This window comes from Cololabis saira, chromosome 15 (assembly GCF_033807715.1).
Source record: "Cololabis saira isolate AMF1-May2022 chromosome 15, fColSai1.1, whole genome shotgun sequence".
NCBI classification, from domain to species: domain Eukaryota; kingdom Metazoa; phylum Chordata; class Actinopteri; order Beloniformes; family Belonidae; genus Cololabis; species Cololabis saira.
The window spans coordinates 44430571-44446181 of record NC_084601.1 but is presented as its reverse complement, the minus strand read 5'-3'; the positions used below and the strand labels follow the sequence as shown (position 1 = coordinate 44446181).

Genomic DNA, 15611 nt, shown 5'->3' with positions numbered 1-15611 from the left:
AATGGCTAGGCTAATGGCTAGGTTAGGTTAATGTCACAAACTGGTCTTTATCTGCAAATACACGACATAAAGGACATAACAATGAGATAAAGAACCAGCTTAGTTTTATAAACAACATTAGAGACACAAAATACAAAAAATACAAAAATACAAAAACTGGAATACCATAAGGATTCAGGAAATCTATAATACACCCAATTTAGAATCATCAATTAACCTGAAGTGGGTGGGTAACTTCATGAGCTGGTAACTATGATACACTCAGGAAGGTTATCAGACCAGAATATAATCTATAGACATGGATCTAAGTAAGTTTGGTCACCTTGAGTATGAACGTGAACTGTTGAGGGGTGAAGTATATTTTGTGTCCTGGAATGCCCTGGAGTCAACTTTTCATATTAATTATGCTCATGTATTATACTCGTCTGTGAATTGGGACATCTTCAGGCCAGAGGTGGAATGAAGGGAGAAAAAATAAATTTTGTGTCCTGAAAATGCCCTGGATTCCCAAAACACAGCTTTAGTTTTAGTCAGCCTCGCACCTGCTGTTTATCATAACAAATGCCTGTTCTTCTGTGAGAAAGAGCCTGGTTCTTACGGGATTTCGGTCCCGTGTGAGCCGAGACTTATTTTGAGAGTTTGCGGAGGGGGGGGGGGGTAGCCCCCCCCCCCCGTCCGCAAGGTGCTGAGGTAAAGGTATAAAGACGCGGTAGCCGGAAGTTCGGATTTAGAGTCTGCCGTGGGTCAGGCAGGACGCCCGGCGCGGTTTTTTCCTTTACTCTGTATCAGGACTGTTCCGGCTCTCCAGTCCTGTGTCGAGGTAAGATAGGCCTTAAAAAACCTTTGTAGTTGTGTATGAAGAATATTGCTCTGCCATTTGCGGGGGATAACTCGACACTTTATCCTAGGAAACTGGTAGTTTTGTGGATGTCTTCTATGTAAATGCTTGCTTTTTGCTAATAAATGTATTCATATCTTATAGCAAAGGCGAGGTGTGTGTGTGTGATTCATTTTGGTACAGCCGACCACTTCTAGAACCTAATTGAGATTTCTCCCAAAACAACTGTTCATTTTTAAACTATGTGAACTGAACTTTGGACTAGTTCATGAGAAGTAAGAACATTGCCTGTCATCCACGTCTCCCCCACTTTTCAGTTCAGAATCAAACCAACCAGCACCTCAATGTTCCTCCTTAACAAGGAAAACATTGATTCTGCAGCGATAGCTCCACTCACCTCCATGTTCCTCCTTAACAAGGAAAACATTCATTCTGCAGCGATAGCTCCACTCACCTCGGAGATGACGGGTTTGCAGTATCCGGCTCCGAACACCAGGTTCTCCACGGTGACGGCAGAGGCGTCTGCAGAACTCTCCGGGGAACCTTTACCCAGCCAGGAACCTTTAGCGGTCCGAGCGAAGCTGGAGACAGAGAAGGAGAGAGAGAGAGGAAAAGTTCAAGGACAAGTTCAAGGTCAAACCATGAGTGTGAGGGAAGACGGACAGGGAGCTGAGAGAGCAGAGCTGCTAACGCGTTAGCGTCAGCGCTGGAGTCGACTCAGTAACTCATATATGAATGTTTACAGAGTTCCAACGCTGGAACTTCCAGGTCCCTCGAGGAAAAGAGTTGCAGTTCCCAGAACGACCACTAGGGGCTAAAATAAGGGATTAGTGGACCTTTGTTCATAGAGTGAAACAGTTTATTGAACGGTAAAGGATGCCTAGGTTGTGATGTAGTTTAGTTGTGATGGACTGGATATTTGAAGGTCAGTAACGGGTCGATCCAGAGGCCGAGGTATTTGAATGAGGCCGTCGTTAAAAAGAAAACTGAGATCTGGGTTATTTCCAAGGCCTAATCTGGTACCAAACATTGAACATGATTTATTTTTGTTTAACAAGAGTTTCTTTGATGATAGCCAATTCTGAACAGTAGAAGATTCACTTTGTAGGGATCTCTCGATTACTGTTGTGTTATTACCGGATGTATATAGTACTGTGTCGTCTGCGTATAAATGTATTTGACAGTTGGAGCAGGTTTTTGGGAGGTCATTTATTCTACCCTCCAGGCATTTTTGTTGTTTATATTGGCAGGTAGCACCCTTTAATGCCTTTTATTTGTTGCATGCTTTTATTTTGACAACCACCGGTCTATGGGAAGTAGGAGAAACAGGAAGTTGGTAGAGAAAAGCACATGTTGAGCAAAGCAGATCAGGAAAGTTCTTCCAGCTGCGTGGTGCTGTTGAAAGCATTGTCTGGGAGTTATCTAAGTTGACATGCATTTTGTTCAGGAATATTGAAGAGTATTTTCATGACTCTGTGAAAGAAAAGTGTTTTATTTTAATTTTAGTGTGGGACTCTGAAATGTTATTTTATTCAGTCAGTGTAACTTTCAGCCAGTTTGTAAGCTAATTTGGATGACCATTTATTCATTATCTTTTGTTTACTGTAATGTAAAGCTGAAAATACCTGTGTACTTTGTTTTTCTTTACCGATTTGAACAATGTATGGCAAACAGAGATTTTACTTTTTTCTTATGTTACAGTTTCACTCCAATTTTGCATCTGCATGTTTCTTGAGTCTGCATTAAATTCCGGAGCTAAAGGCTATATCCTGACTCTCATGTCTTTTGTAAATGGAGTTTGGCTTGCTGTCTACTTTTAGTCATCACACTTAAAGGAGGACAGTATATCATTAATAAAAATAGTGGTCCAAGGAATGAGCCTTGTGGTACTCCTTTCTCAACAATTGTATATTTGGATTGGATTCCATTAAGGCTAACGCACTGACGTCTGTTATGGAGATATGAGATGAACCAAAGAAGAGTTTCTAGAGATACCGAGTGAGTAAAGTTTGTCCAGTAGAAGGAAGTGGGGATTTATTCAGAAATCAGTGGGGATTGTGCCGGTAGAGATCTGAGCCTTTGGAAGATTAAGGTCCATTAGATGTGAAGTATTTTCAACGGTACCTGATGAGTGGCTGGTGTTTTTATAAACAGTGTGTGTTCTCTGTAGTACTAGTACCGGGAGGTGTTGAGATGAGGGAGGTGTGGTTATCAGCAAGTGTGTGTGTAGCGGTAAATCTGTGAACTTCTCTCAGAGCTGCTCCTCAGCCAATGTCCTTGATGTTATCAGACGGCCCGGTCAGTTCTGAAACAGGTCCACAGATGTTCCTGAGAGGGGAGGGCTAGTGGGGGCAGAGCCACCTTGTTTACATTCCACCAGGGAGATTGTGACCAGAGCGATCGGCCAAAACCGCCCTGTCAAGGTCAGATTATAGAATCAACAATTGTATTGAAAAACAGACAGACTCAGTAATTTTCCGTCTGCCTTCAGTCTCTGGTTCGTCGACGACTTACGCGTTTGTCGGTAGACCAGGAATCCTCCTCCTCCGATTAGGAGAAATCCTGCTATCATAAATCCAATTATGAAGCATCTTTAATGTCCTCGACAGACAGAATCGCCAAACACAACGGTTTCCAGGAATCCATTGTGTATCCAGCAAAAACATCCCATCGGGGCAGGAGGGCTCCCTTACCCCCTGACTTCTCATCGCAAAAATGTGGTCAATTGTGCTGAGAGACCAGACCAGACCAGACCAGACATTATTCTCGACATCTCGGTGTCATAACTTCCTCGAAGTTATGCACCCACAAATCAAATAGTACGCACAAATCAGATAATACTTACACACAAATCAAGTAAGGAAGGAGGAAATAAGTGATCCCATCAACGTGGGCCAACTGGCGGCGGCTTTTTTTCTTTTCCGTTTTTTTTTTCTCTTTTTTTCGTTTTTTCTTCTTTTTTCCTTTTTTTCCCTTTTTCCTTTCCTTTTTAATCTCAACATTTCAACTTTTTTCTCGAGATTTAGATTTTTTAATCTCGACATTTCGACTTTTTTCCCGACATTTTGACTTTTTTCTTGAAATTTCCACGTTTTTCTCGACTTTTTTCTTGAAATGTCTTTTCTTTTTTTTTCTACATTTTGACTTTTTTCTCGAAATTTTGACTTTTTCTTGACATTTTGACTTTTTTCTTGAAATTTCAACTTTTTTCTCGATATTTCGACTTTTTTCTCAAAATTTCAACTTTTTTCTCAACATTTTTGACTTTTTTCTCAACATTTTTGACTTTTTTCTCAACATTTTGACTTTTTTTCTCTACATTTTGCCTTTTTTTTCGACATTTTGACTTTTTTCTCAAAATTTTCACTTTTTAATCTTGGCATTTCGACTTTTTTTCTCAGAATTTCAACTTTTTTCTCTACATTTTGACTTTTTTCTCGACATTTGGACTTTTTTCTCAACATTTTGACTTTTTCTCTCTACATTTTGCCTTTTTTTTTTCGACATTTTGACTTTTTTCTCAAAATTTTCACTTTTTTCTCAAAATTTTCACTTTTTTCTCTACATTTTGACTTTTTTTTTCTGAACACGAGACAGGTCAAAAGCATTAGCAGGGAAGATAGATAAGGGAGAGGAGCAGAAAAGCGTCCGCCTTCGTCGAGAGCCGGAAGAGAGCGTGTGTTGTGTGTTCTCTGTAGTACTTGTACCGGGTTGTGTGTTCTCTGTAGTACTTGTGTGTTCTCTGTAGTACTTGTGTGTTCTCTGTAGTACTTGTGTGTTCTCTGTAGTACTTGTACCGGGTTGTGTGTTCTCTGTAGTACTTGTGTGTTCTCTGTAGTACTTGTGTGTTCTCTGTAGTACTTGTGTGTTCTCTGTAGTACTTGTACCGGGTTGTGTGTTCTCTGTAGTACTTGTACCGGGTTGTGTGTTCTCTGTAGTACTTGTACCGGGTTGTGTAGTACTAGTACCTGATGAGCGGCTGGTGCAGGGCGACCACGGATCCGTGTACGGACACGGAGATGACGGACAGGTGGAAGTAGTCGAACATGACGGGGACGTGGTGGTGGAGACCTCGCCGGGGGTGGAAGTGGAGGCTCAGGGTCCGAGAGCTGATCAGAGGAACGGTGGCTAACTCTGCTAACCTGGGGGAAAACAGAAAGATGATCAGGGGAACGGTGGCTAACTCTGCTAGCCTGGGGGAAAACAGAGAACTGATCAGGGGAACGGTGGCTAACTCTGCTAGCCTGAGGGGAAAACAGGGAGACGTTAAAATAATGAGACTGATCAGAGGAACGGTGGCTAACTCTGCTAGCCTGGGGGAAAACAGGGAGACGTTAAAATAATGAGACTGATCAGAGGAACGGTGGCTAACTCTGCTAGCCTGGGGGAAACAGAGAACTGATCAGGGGAACGGTGGCTAACTCTGCTAGCCTGAGGAAACAGAGAGACAATCAGGTGGAATGACATTAAAACAATGAGAGTGAAAAACACTTAGATGGAAAATACTAGAGACATTTCTCACAATTCAACTCATCTTTCAAGCTTTTAAGCTCAACAACACTGATAAAGTCTGGTAAAGATGGTCTAAGATCTTTTTTCTCGACATTTCGACTTTTTTGTTGAAATTTCAACTTTTTTCTCGACATTTCGACTTTTTTGTTGAAAATTCGATTTTTTTCTTGACATTTCGACTTTTTTCTCAAAATTTTGACTTTTTTCTCGAAATTGTACTACAACATTAATCTTGACATTTCAACTTTTTTCTTGACATTTCGACTTTTTTGTTGAAATTTTGAATTTTTTCTGGACATTTCGACTTTTTTCTCGACATTTCGACTTCCGGTAAAGATGGTTTAAGGGTCTAAATTTATTTTTATATTTTTGTTAACAATTAATTACCATGTTTATGGTAAACGTTGATCTCCAGGGAGGAGCTAACGTTAGCGGGGAGGAGCTAATGATGGATGGATGGATGGAGGAGTTCCTGTCTCGACATGCGGAGCTACATCTGGAGAGATGGACTATTGTTTTACACAGTGGGGATAATTTTACTGGATAATGGCCCGGTTTCACAGACAAGGCTTATATCAAGCCAGGAGTAGGCCTAAGTCAGACTAGTAAAGCTAGGTCATTTAAGTGGCTTGCATGAGCGTGGCTTATATTTGTCTTAGTTAGTCCCAGACTGTGGAGTCCTGGAGTAAGCTTAAAGGAGAACACCTCATTAGCTTAAGTGGGAGCACAGTCTGTTAGCCTAATGGTGTTCATAAAAACCTGGAATGGAATTGAGGACAGTTTTGCTGGAGGGAATTTTGACACCAAACATGGCTGAAGCTAAAAGAACACGCTCAAAGAACTATACTGAGTATGAAAAAACTCTACTTAAACAAATTGTGGGAAATCATGCTGTTATTGAAAGTAAAGGTCATAGTGCTGCTATTGAACATAAGAAGAGGAGTGCTTGGGCTGCCATTTGCAGTGAATTCAACTCAAATGAACATGCAACCACAAGAGCGGCCACTGCAGGTGAGATGTGATATAGTTTTGTGACATTGTTTATATTGAATGATATCTGCCTTCATAGACTCTGTGGAAGAACATCAAATTAGATTTGAAAAAAAGGAATGCCGAGGCCAGAAGAGAAAGATTTACTACTGGTGGTGGACCCCCACCAAGTAAAGACAAGACCGATGAATTGGCTGACTTGTTGACTGGAATAATAGAGGACCAGCAACCTCTGGATGGTATACCGGATGATGACCATTTGGACAGTGGACATGAAGAAATGAGCACAAATGGTAAATATACCATATAAAGTAAATTAGTTACCTCCTTCTGTACATGATTATTCCACCCGTCTGTGTCTATCTTTATTTGTATTTCATTCCAAGGACCATGTGAGTTTTTGTATCTAACAGTGTTCTTTTCCCAGAGGAAATGATTCTAACCCTGGTGGAAGAGCCAGTGCACAGTGACTGTGCACCCTCCACATCTGGCATGGCATCCCAGAGAAAAGATGCTGCCAAAACCTTCCAGCAGAGACCAAAAAGGATGTCCATGCATGAAAAATTAGCCTTAGAATTTCATGAGCAGAAAATGAAATATCTGAAAGAAGAGCATGACATGCAAATGAGAATTCTACAGGTCGAATTGGATATGAAATTAGAAGAGAGAGCTGTTCAAAGAAAGATGCATGAGATAGCTATGTAATGTAATGAAATATGTTATGTGAAAATAAATGTTTTCTCACTTGACAAGAGTGTGAGTATTGTAGTCACCACAACCTACATTTTAGAACAGCCTTGGTTGAGTTTCTCATTTAATTTTCCAGCACACTATTTATATATGTTGTACACAACAAACACTATTAAGGCAAAAACAAGCCATAATCAATACATTCCATGGTTAAATGTATCTTTTTTCTAACTGAAGTGCTGCAATGTGAAAGCAGCTCTGAGTGCAAGTCCTCGTTGGTTATTTTCTGCCACCGGCATGGGCACATCTGGATCATTCTGGTCTTCCATTCGAGGGTCAGGACAATTATACTGCTTTAGTTAGTTGTGCATCTTCAGGTAGTTGTGCAGAACAGATGTAGCAATGATCACCTTGCAGCATCTTCTTGCCTCAAAACGAAGTGTATTGCGTAAACACTGGAATCGATTTTTCCACACCCCAAACATACGCTCGACCATCCCTCTAGTGTGAATATGAGCTCCGTTGTATCTTTGCTGCTCAATTGTTGTGGGATGTGGCCAAGGTGTGAATAAATAGGAACTCTGAGCATATCCACTGTCACCAATTAGTATTCCACTATGTTGCCCTCTCTCAAAGTGAGCACACAATGAAGAGTTGTGAAAAATCCTTGAATCATGTGTTGCTCCTTTCCAACGGGCAACAATGTTTGAAAACTCTAAATTGGGAGTGCATGCAGCCTGAACATTGATGGAAAACCAGTTCTTACGGTTCCTGTACTCCTCAGCATCAGGAGTTGATGGACACTTGATTTCAACATGACATCCCTCTATACAGCCAATAACTCCTGGGAAGTTCCCATATTCGTAGAATCCCGATTTATAGTTGGTTTGCTCAGCAACATCAGGGAACTTAATGTACAGATTTTATCAGTTCACAAATGGCACTGCGGACATTGTGAACTATTCTACACACTGTTGCTTTGCTGACACCACACAAATCACCAGTTTCACAATGAAAGGTTCCAGATGCCAAGAATCTCAAAGTGATCAGAACTTGGAGAGAACTGGGTACAGGCCTTCCTCTTTGAGACATGGAGGAAAGTCTAGGCTCAAGCAAAGTAATTATCTCCAGTACATCTTCTTTGTACGAAAGCGGTCTCGGAAAGTTATTTCATCAAACTGATTCAATGGATTACTCCTATCCACTCCAAGTATTTGTCTGGCTGGCCTCTGTAGCGAATATTGGTCTTCATTTAGATATTCCAAATACTCCATGCTCCCAAACCATCTGTGCTCCCTTTCACAAACAGTACTAAGCTGAAGTTAAACCTGCCTCTTTGCAGGATTAATATAAACTTAAATTTAGTCCTAGAGTAGCTCTAATCCACCCTCTTGCAATTGGCTTTGTTAAATCCAGAACAGACTAAATCTATGACTATTTTAAGATATGTCTGTGCAAGTGACTTAAAGTTAAGCCAGCTCAAACAGCATTTTAGTCTGAGACTAGGCTTAAGCCTTGTCTGTGAAACCGGGCCAATATGTATTTCTGATTCATTAAAAACTACATTAAATAGATTGGTATTCCTCTTTCACATTTACATTAATGGTAACTGTTTTATAAAAGCAATACATCACTTTGCCGCTCAGCTGCGATATAATGAGCGTATACCACGGCCTGTCGGGATGTATCGCTTAAATATTCATATTTAATTTATATATATTTATATATATAGTCTTATACTGCAGCTATCAAATAAAGTTGGTCTAGGAAAATAATCTTTTACATTCTTCTTCCCACAAACATCAGGATTTGCTTCACTTGGACTCTGCTGTTTCTCTCTTTAATTTCTAAAGTGGTCACGTATCTCTGATTCTAACTCCACCCACGTATTTGTAATAAACCTAAGTGATGCAGCGGGACGGAGTATGGAAGTAAAACCATAAAATACCAGCCAGGTGATGAATGTCGTCCCTCTTTGTGTTTTTGTGGATTAAAGGAGGCAGAGATGGATGTTGGGATTATTCTGACCTGAAAACTGACTTTGGTTTACAGTTTTAAGCTTTTATTGTGAAACTGCAGCAACTGGGTTTTTATTTACAGTCAAATCTGAAACAATTTATTTATATCTCCCCAGCATGAACACGCACACACACACACACACACACACATGAACTTACTGCAGTTCGTTGTCGGTGAAATGAAGATCCAGCTTCAACTGAAAGTCGACTTCACTCAAGGCCTCCTCCATCTGCAAGAGATCAGATCATTCATTCATTAGTTCATCCGTTCATCCATCCATTCATCCAAAGATGGACTAATTCTTTTGAAAGACAAAAGCAGAACAATGAAATACAGCATAACAGTAACTTGTATCTAACTTTGACGTACAGAAATATAAACTCTACAAAAACTCCTGCAACTGTTCTCCTGATCATTCCTATTGAATATTGATGCCCAGCTGGATCAGCTGAACCTCCGGTTCACGGCCCGGGAGCTACTTCCTGTTTATATCTGGAGCTGCTAGCGGCGGCCGCTGAGCTATGGAAGGTTAATGAGTGGAAATCCCTCAGTAGCTGGAAATCTGATCCACCTCAAACCTCAAACCTCCTGCCTCCATCTCCCACTCCGGCGTTAAATTAATCTTCTAAAATTAGCAGTCCGGTGGGATGCTAGCTGGTAGCGCCGCAGCCCGTTAGCTGGAGCCCCCTCCCGTGTAGATAACAGAGCGTCTGCTGCATGTTCCTGCACGTTTTACCCCGCTGGAAGGTGTTGCACCGACGTTGGGAGGTGTTGCACCAACGTTGGAAGGTGTTGCACCAACGCTGGAAGGTGTTGCACCAACGCTGGAAGCTGTTGCACCGACGTTGGAAGGTGTTGCACCAACGTTGGCCATTGGGAGTCGTGTCGACAACTCTGCAGGGTGAATTATTGAAGATGAGTAGAGGCGCCTTTGGCAAAAGACTGAGATCATCCATGAACTCTCCCATGTCCCGGTTTGAGCCTCAGAGTTCCAGACCCCCCAGGCCGCCAGCTGGAGGTCTTCCCCCTCCAGTGTGTCCCTGGTTTCCCCCGAGGGATCGTCCCAAGTGGATGTTCCTGGTACAATTCCCCTGGGAGGCACCGGAAACCAGAACTACCGACTGAACTAGTCGCTCCATCTCTGTTACCCGTTTTCCACCAAACCGGTTCCAGACTGGTTCTGGGCCAGTGCTGAGTTTGGAACTGGGTTATCTGTTTCCACGGACAAAGAACAGGTTCCAAGGTAGCACCAACTCTTTGCTGGTCCTTTTAGAGTCTCCAAATGGCCCTTTTTTGAAAGGTCTAGACACAATCTTACAAAAACATGTGTAAAATACAATTTTCTTTTGGTATTGTTATCAAATTTGAACTTGCACTAGATAAGGCTCCAGGCTGTAGTACCATTGTGTTTTCCAGCTAATAAGTCACAGATTCATCTGCAGAAATCTGGTTAAAAAACAAATAAAAACCTTTTATTTCAGTGTGTTCAAACTGAGATTACTGAATTCTAGTAGCAGTTACAGATTCTGACAGTTGGGGTAAAAACCTTTAAAAAGAGACCGAAAACTCCATGAACTTCAAACGGTTCAAGAAAAGCTTTTAATTTACTTTGGGTTTAACTTGGATAGGCGTTTTAGGCGACTTTTACAGGAGTGGAAACAGGCTAAACGAACGTTCCTCACCCTCTCTGCGTCCAGCAGCAGATGCTCTAGTGCTGTTCACTAGTGTTTGTGCATGAGACTACCGTTCCTCACCCTCTCTGCGTCCAGCAGCAGATGCACCTTGAAGATCATGCAGTCGTTCACCACGATCTCCTCGTTCCTGTACAGGATCTGGAAGATCCGGCTGAAGGCGGCGCCGTCGTGGACGCCGGCGGCGCCGGAGCTGCTCTGTCCTGGAACGGGACGGACGACAACAACCATGAATTGGATTATTGATCTCAACAACTGTTCAGCTCAGATTTGAACAGTTGTCCACAGGAATATTTGACTATTGGAAGGAGGAGCAGGAACCATGTTGGACCCGACACCAGAACCACGTCTGGCGTCACGTCTCAAATGAATGATGAGAACGAGTCGTGGGAAGTTTGCAGGGTCTCATGTTCAGATGTGCACGGCCATGAAGATTGTAGGTTTATTTAAAAGGTCTATGACCGAAACGTTGGCGTAATAAATAAGTGAACAGTGAGAAGTAGGTGTGCGGGAGTTTTTCTAGTTAGGTTTATTTAATCTGCATTGATTGCTGATATATTTGACAAATCTCATCAACTACATCTGTGAAAAAGAAAAGGGATTATGGTTAGGGATAGGGGTTAGGGATTGGGGGTTAGGGATAGGGGTTAGGGATTGGGGTTAGGGATTGGGGTTAGGGATAGGGGTTAGGGATAGGGGTTAGGGATTGGGGGTTAGGGATTGGGGGTTAGGGATAGGGGTTAGGGATTGGGGTTAGGGATTGGGGGTTAGGGATTGGGGGTTAGGGATAGGGGTTAGGGATTGGGGTTAGGGATTGGGGGTTAGGGATTGGGGGTTAGGGATTGGGGGTTAGGGATAGGGGTTAGGGATTGGGGTTAGGGATAGGGGGTTAGGGATTAAGGTTAGGGATTGAGGTTAGGGATAGGGGGTTAGGGATAGGGGGTTAGGGATTGGGGGTTAGGGATTGGGGTTAGGATAGGGGGTTAGGGATAGGGGGTTAGGGATTGGGGGTTAGGGATTGGGGTTAGGATAGGGGGTTAGGGATAGGGGGTTAGGGATTGGGGGTTAGGGATAGGGGGTTAGGGATTGGGTGTTAGGGATAGGGGGTTAGGGATTGGGGGTTAAGGATTGGGTTAGGGATTGGGGTTGGGGATTGGGGGTTAGGGATTGGGGGTTAGGGAGTGGGGGTTAGGGATTGGGGGTTAGGGATTGGGGGTAGGGATAGGGGGTTAGGGATTGGGGTTAGGGATGGGGGTTAGGGATTGGGGTTAGGGATTGGGGGTTAGGGATTGGGGGTTAGGGATTGGGGGTTAGGGATAGGGGTTAGGGATTGGGGTTAGGGATTGGGGTTAGGGATAGGGGTTAGGGATAGGGGTTAGGGATTGGGGGTTAGGGATTGGGGGTTAGGGATAGGGGTTAGGGATTGGGGTTAGGGATTGGGGGTTAGGGATTGGGGGTTAGGGATAGGGGTTAGGGATTGGGGTTAGGGATTGGGGGTTAGGGATTGGGGGTTAGGGATTGGGGGTTAGGGATAGGGGTTAGGGATTGGGGTTAGGGATAGGGGGTTAGGGATTAAGGTTAGGGATTGAGGTTAGGGATAGGGGGTTAGGGATAGGGGGTTAGGGATTGGGGGTTAGGGATTGGGGTTAGGATAGGGGGTTAGGGATAGGGGGTTAGGGATTGGGGTTAGGATAGGGGGTTAGGGATAGGGGGTTAGGGATTGGGGGTTAGGGATAGGGGGTTAGGGATTGGGTGTTAGGGATAGGGGGTTAGGGATTGGGGGTTAAGGATTGGGTTAGGGATTGGGGTTGGGGATTGGGGGTTAGGGATTGGGGGTTAGGGAGTGGGGGTTAGGGATTGGGGGTTAGGGATTGGGGGTAGGGATAGGGGGTTAGGGATTGGGGTTAGGGATGGGGGTTAGGGATAGGGGTTAGGGATTGGGGTTAGGGATTGGGGTTAGGGATAGGGGTTAGGGATAGGGGTTAGGGATTGGGGGTTAGGGATTGGGGGTTAGGGATAGGGGTTAGGGATTGGGGTTAGGGATTGGGGGTTAGGGATTGGGGGTTAGGGATAGGGGTTAGGGATTGGGGTTAGGGATTGGGGGTTAGGGATTGGGGGTTAGGGATTGGGGGTTAGGGATAGGGGTTAGGGATTGGGGTTAGGGATAGGGGGTTAGGGATTAAGGTTAGGGATTGAGGTTAGGGATAGGGGGTTAGGGATAGGGGGTTAGGGATTGGGGGTTAGGGATTGGGGTTAGGATAGGGGGTTAGGGATTGGGGGTTAGGGATTGGGGTTAGGATAGGGGGTTAGGGATTGGGGTTAGGGATTGGGGGTTAGGGATTGGGGGTTAGGGATTGGGGGTTAGGGATAGGGGTTAGGGATTGGGGTTAGGGATTGGGGTTAGGGATAGGGGTTAGGGATAGGGGTTAGGGATTGGGGGTTAGGGATTGGGGGTTAGGGATAGGGGTTAGGGATTGGGGTTAGGGATTGGGGGTTAGGGATTGGGGGTTAGGGATAGGGGTTAGGGATTGGGGTTAGGGATTGGGGGTTAGGGATTGGGGGTTAGGGATTGGGGGTTAGGGATAGGGGTTAGGGATTGGGGTTAGGGATAGGGGGTTAGGGATTAAGGTTAGGGATTGAGGTTAGGGATAGGGGGTTAGGGATTGGGGGTTAAGGATTGGGGTTAGGGATTGGAGTTAGGGATTGGGGGTTAGGGATTGGGGGTTAGGGATTGGGGTTAGGGATTGGGGTTAGGGATTGGAGTTAGGGATTGGGGGTTAAGGATTGGGGTTAGGGATTGGAGTTAGGGATTGGGGGTTAGGGATTGGGGGTTAGGGATTGGGGTTAGGATAGGGGGTTAGGGATTGGGGGTTAGGGATTGGGGTTAGGGATTGGAGTTAGGGATTGGGGGTTAGGGATTGGGGGTTAGGGATTGGGGTTAGGATAGGGGGTTAGGGATTGGGGGTTAGGGATTGGGGTTAGGATAGGGGATTAGGGATAGGGGGTTAGGGATTGGGGGTTAGGGATAGGGGGTTAGGGATTGGGTGTTAGGGATAGGGGGTTAGGGATTGGGGGTAAAGGATTGGGTTAGGGATTGGGGTTGGGGATTGGGGGTTAGGGATTGGGGGTTAGGGAGTGGGGGTTAGGGATTGGGGGTTAGGGATTGGGGGTAGGGATAGGGGGTTAGGGATTGGGGTTAGGGATGGGGGTTAGGGATTGGGGTTAGGGATTGGGGGTTAGGGATTGGGGGTTAGGGATAGGGGTTAGGGATTGGGGTTAGGGATTGGGGTTAGGGATAGGGGTTAGGGATAGGGGTTAGGGATTGGGGGTTAGGGATTGGGGGTTAGGGATAGGGGGTTAGGGATTGGGGGTTAGGGATAGGGGTTAGGGATTGGGGTTAGGGATTGGGGTTAGGGATAGGGGTTAGGGATAGGGGTTAGGGATTGGGGGTTAGGGATTGGGGGTTAGGGATAGGGGTTAGGGATTGGGGTTAGGGATTGGGGGTTAGGGATTGGGGGTTAGGGATAGGGGTTAGGGATTGGGGTTAGGGATTGGGGGTTAGGGATTGGGGGTTAGGGATTGGGGGTTAGGGATAGGGGTTAGGGATTGGGGTTAGGGATAGGGGGTTAGGGATTAAGGTTAGGGATTGAGGTTAGGGATAGGGGGTTAGGGATAGGGGGTTAGGGATAGGGGGTTAGGGATTGGGGGTTAGGGATTGGGGTTAGGATAGGGGGTTAGGGATTGGGGGTTAGGGATTGGGGTTAGGATAGGGGGTTAGGGATAGGGGGTTAGGGATTGGGGGTTAGGGATAGGGGGTTAGGGATTGGGTGTTAGGGATAGGGGGTTAGGGATTGGGGGTTAAGGATTGGGTTAGGGATTGGGGTTGGGGATTGGGGGTTAGGGATTGGGGGTTAGGGAGTGGGGGTTAGGGATTGGGGGTTAGGGATTGGGGGTAGGGATAGGGGGTTAGGGATTGGGGTTAGGGATGGGGGTTAGGGATTGGGGTTAGGGATTGGGGGTTAGGGATTGGGGGTTAGGGATAGGGGTTAGGGATTGGGGTTAGGGATTGGGGTTAGGGATAGGGGTTAGGGATAGGGGTTAGGGATTGGGGTTAGGGATAGGGGTTAGGGATAGGGGGTTAGGGATTGGGGGTTAGGGATAGGGGGTTAGGGATTGGGTGTTAGGGATAGGGGGTTAGGGATTGGGGGTTAAGGATTGGGTTAGGGATTGGGGTTGGGGATTGGGGGTTAGGGATTGGGGGTTAGGGAGTGGGGGTTAGGGATTGGGGGTTAGGGATTGGGGGTAGGGATAGGGGGTTAGGGATTGGGGTTAGGGATGGGGGTTAGGGATTGGGGGTTAGGGAGTGGGGGTTAGGGATTGGGGGTTAGGGATTGGGGGTTAGGGAGTGGGGGTTAGGGATTGGGGGTTAGGGATTGGGGGTTAGGGATTGGAGTTAGGGATAGGGGGTTAGGGATAGGGGGTTAGGGATTGGGGTTAGGGATTGGAGTTAGGGATAGGGGTTTAGGGATTGGAGTTAGGGATAGGGGGTTAGGGATTATGGTTAGGGATTGGGGTTAGGGATTGGGGGTTAGGGGTAGGGGGTTAGGGATTGGGGTTAGGGATTGGGGGTTAGGGATAGGGGGTTAGGGATTGGGGGTTAGGGATTGGGGGTTAGGGATAGGGGTTTAGGGATTGGGGGTTAGGGATAGGGGGTTAGGGATTGGAGTTAGGGATAGGGGTTTAGGGATTGGAGTTAGGGATAGGGGGTTAGGGATTATGGTTAGGGATTGGGGTTAGGGATTGGGGGTTAGGGGTAGGGGGTTAGGGATTGGGGTTAGGGATTGGGGGTTAGGGATAGGGGGTTAGGGATT

The 15611-nt window shown here is 45.4% G+C and overlaps 1 protein-coding gene across 1 annotated transcript in view; it reads right to left on the bottom strand.

Moving 5' to 3' along the window:
• The window catches only part of fam135b (family with sequence similarity 135 member B), a 72580-nt gene that overhangs the window by 32616 nt on the left and 24353 nt on the right, over positions 1 to 15611 (bottom strand). Inside the window, exons 5-8 of the mRNA XM_061741680.1 lie at positions 10804 to 10933; positions 9208 to 9278; positions 4807 to 4980; positions 1293 to 1419 (exon numbers count right to left, since the gene is read on the bottom strand). Of these exons, the coding sequence (XP_061597664.1) occupies positions 1293 to 1419; positions 4807 to 4980; positions 9208 to 9278; positions 10804 to 10933 (502 nt within the window). The remainder of the gene's footprint in view (positions 1 to 1292; positions 1420 to 4806; positions 4981 to 9207; positions 9279 to 10803; positions 10934 to 15611) is intronic.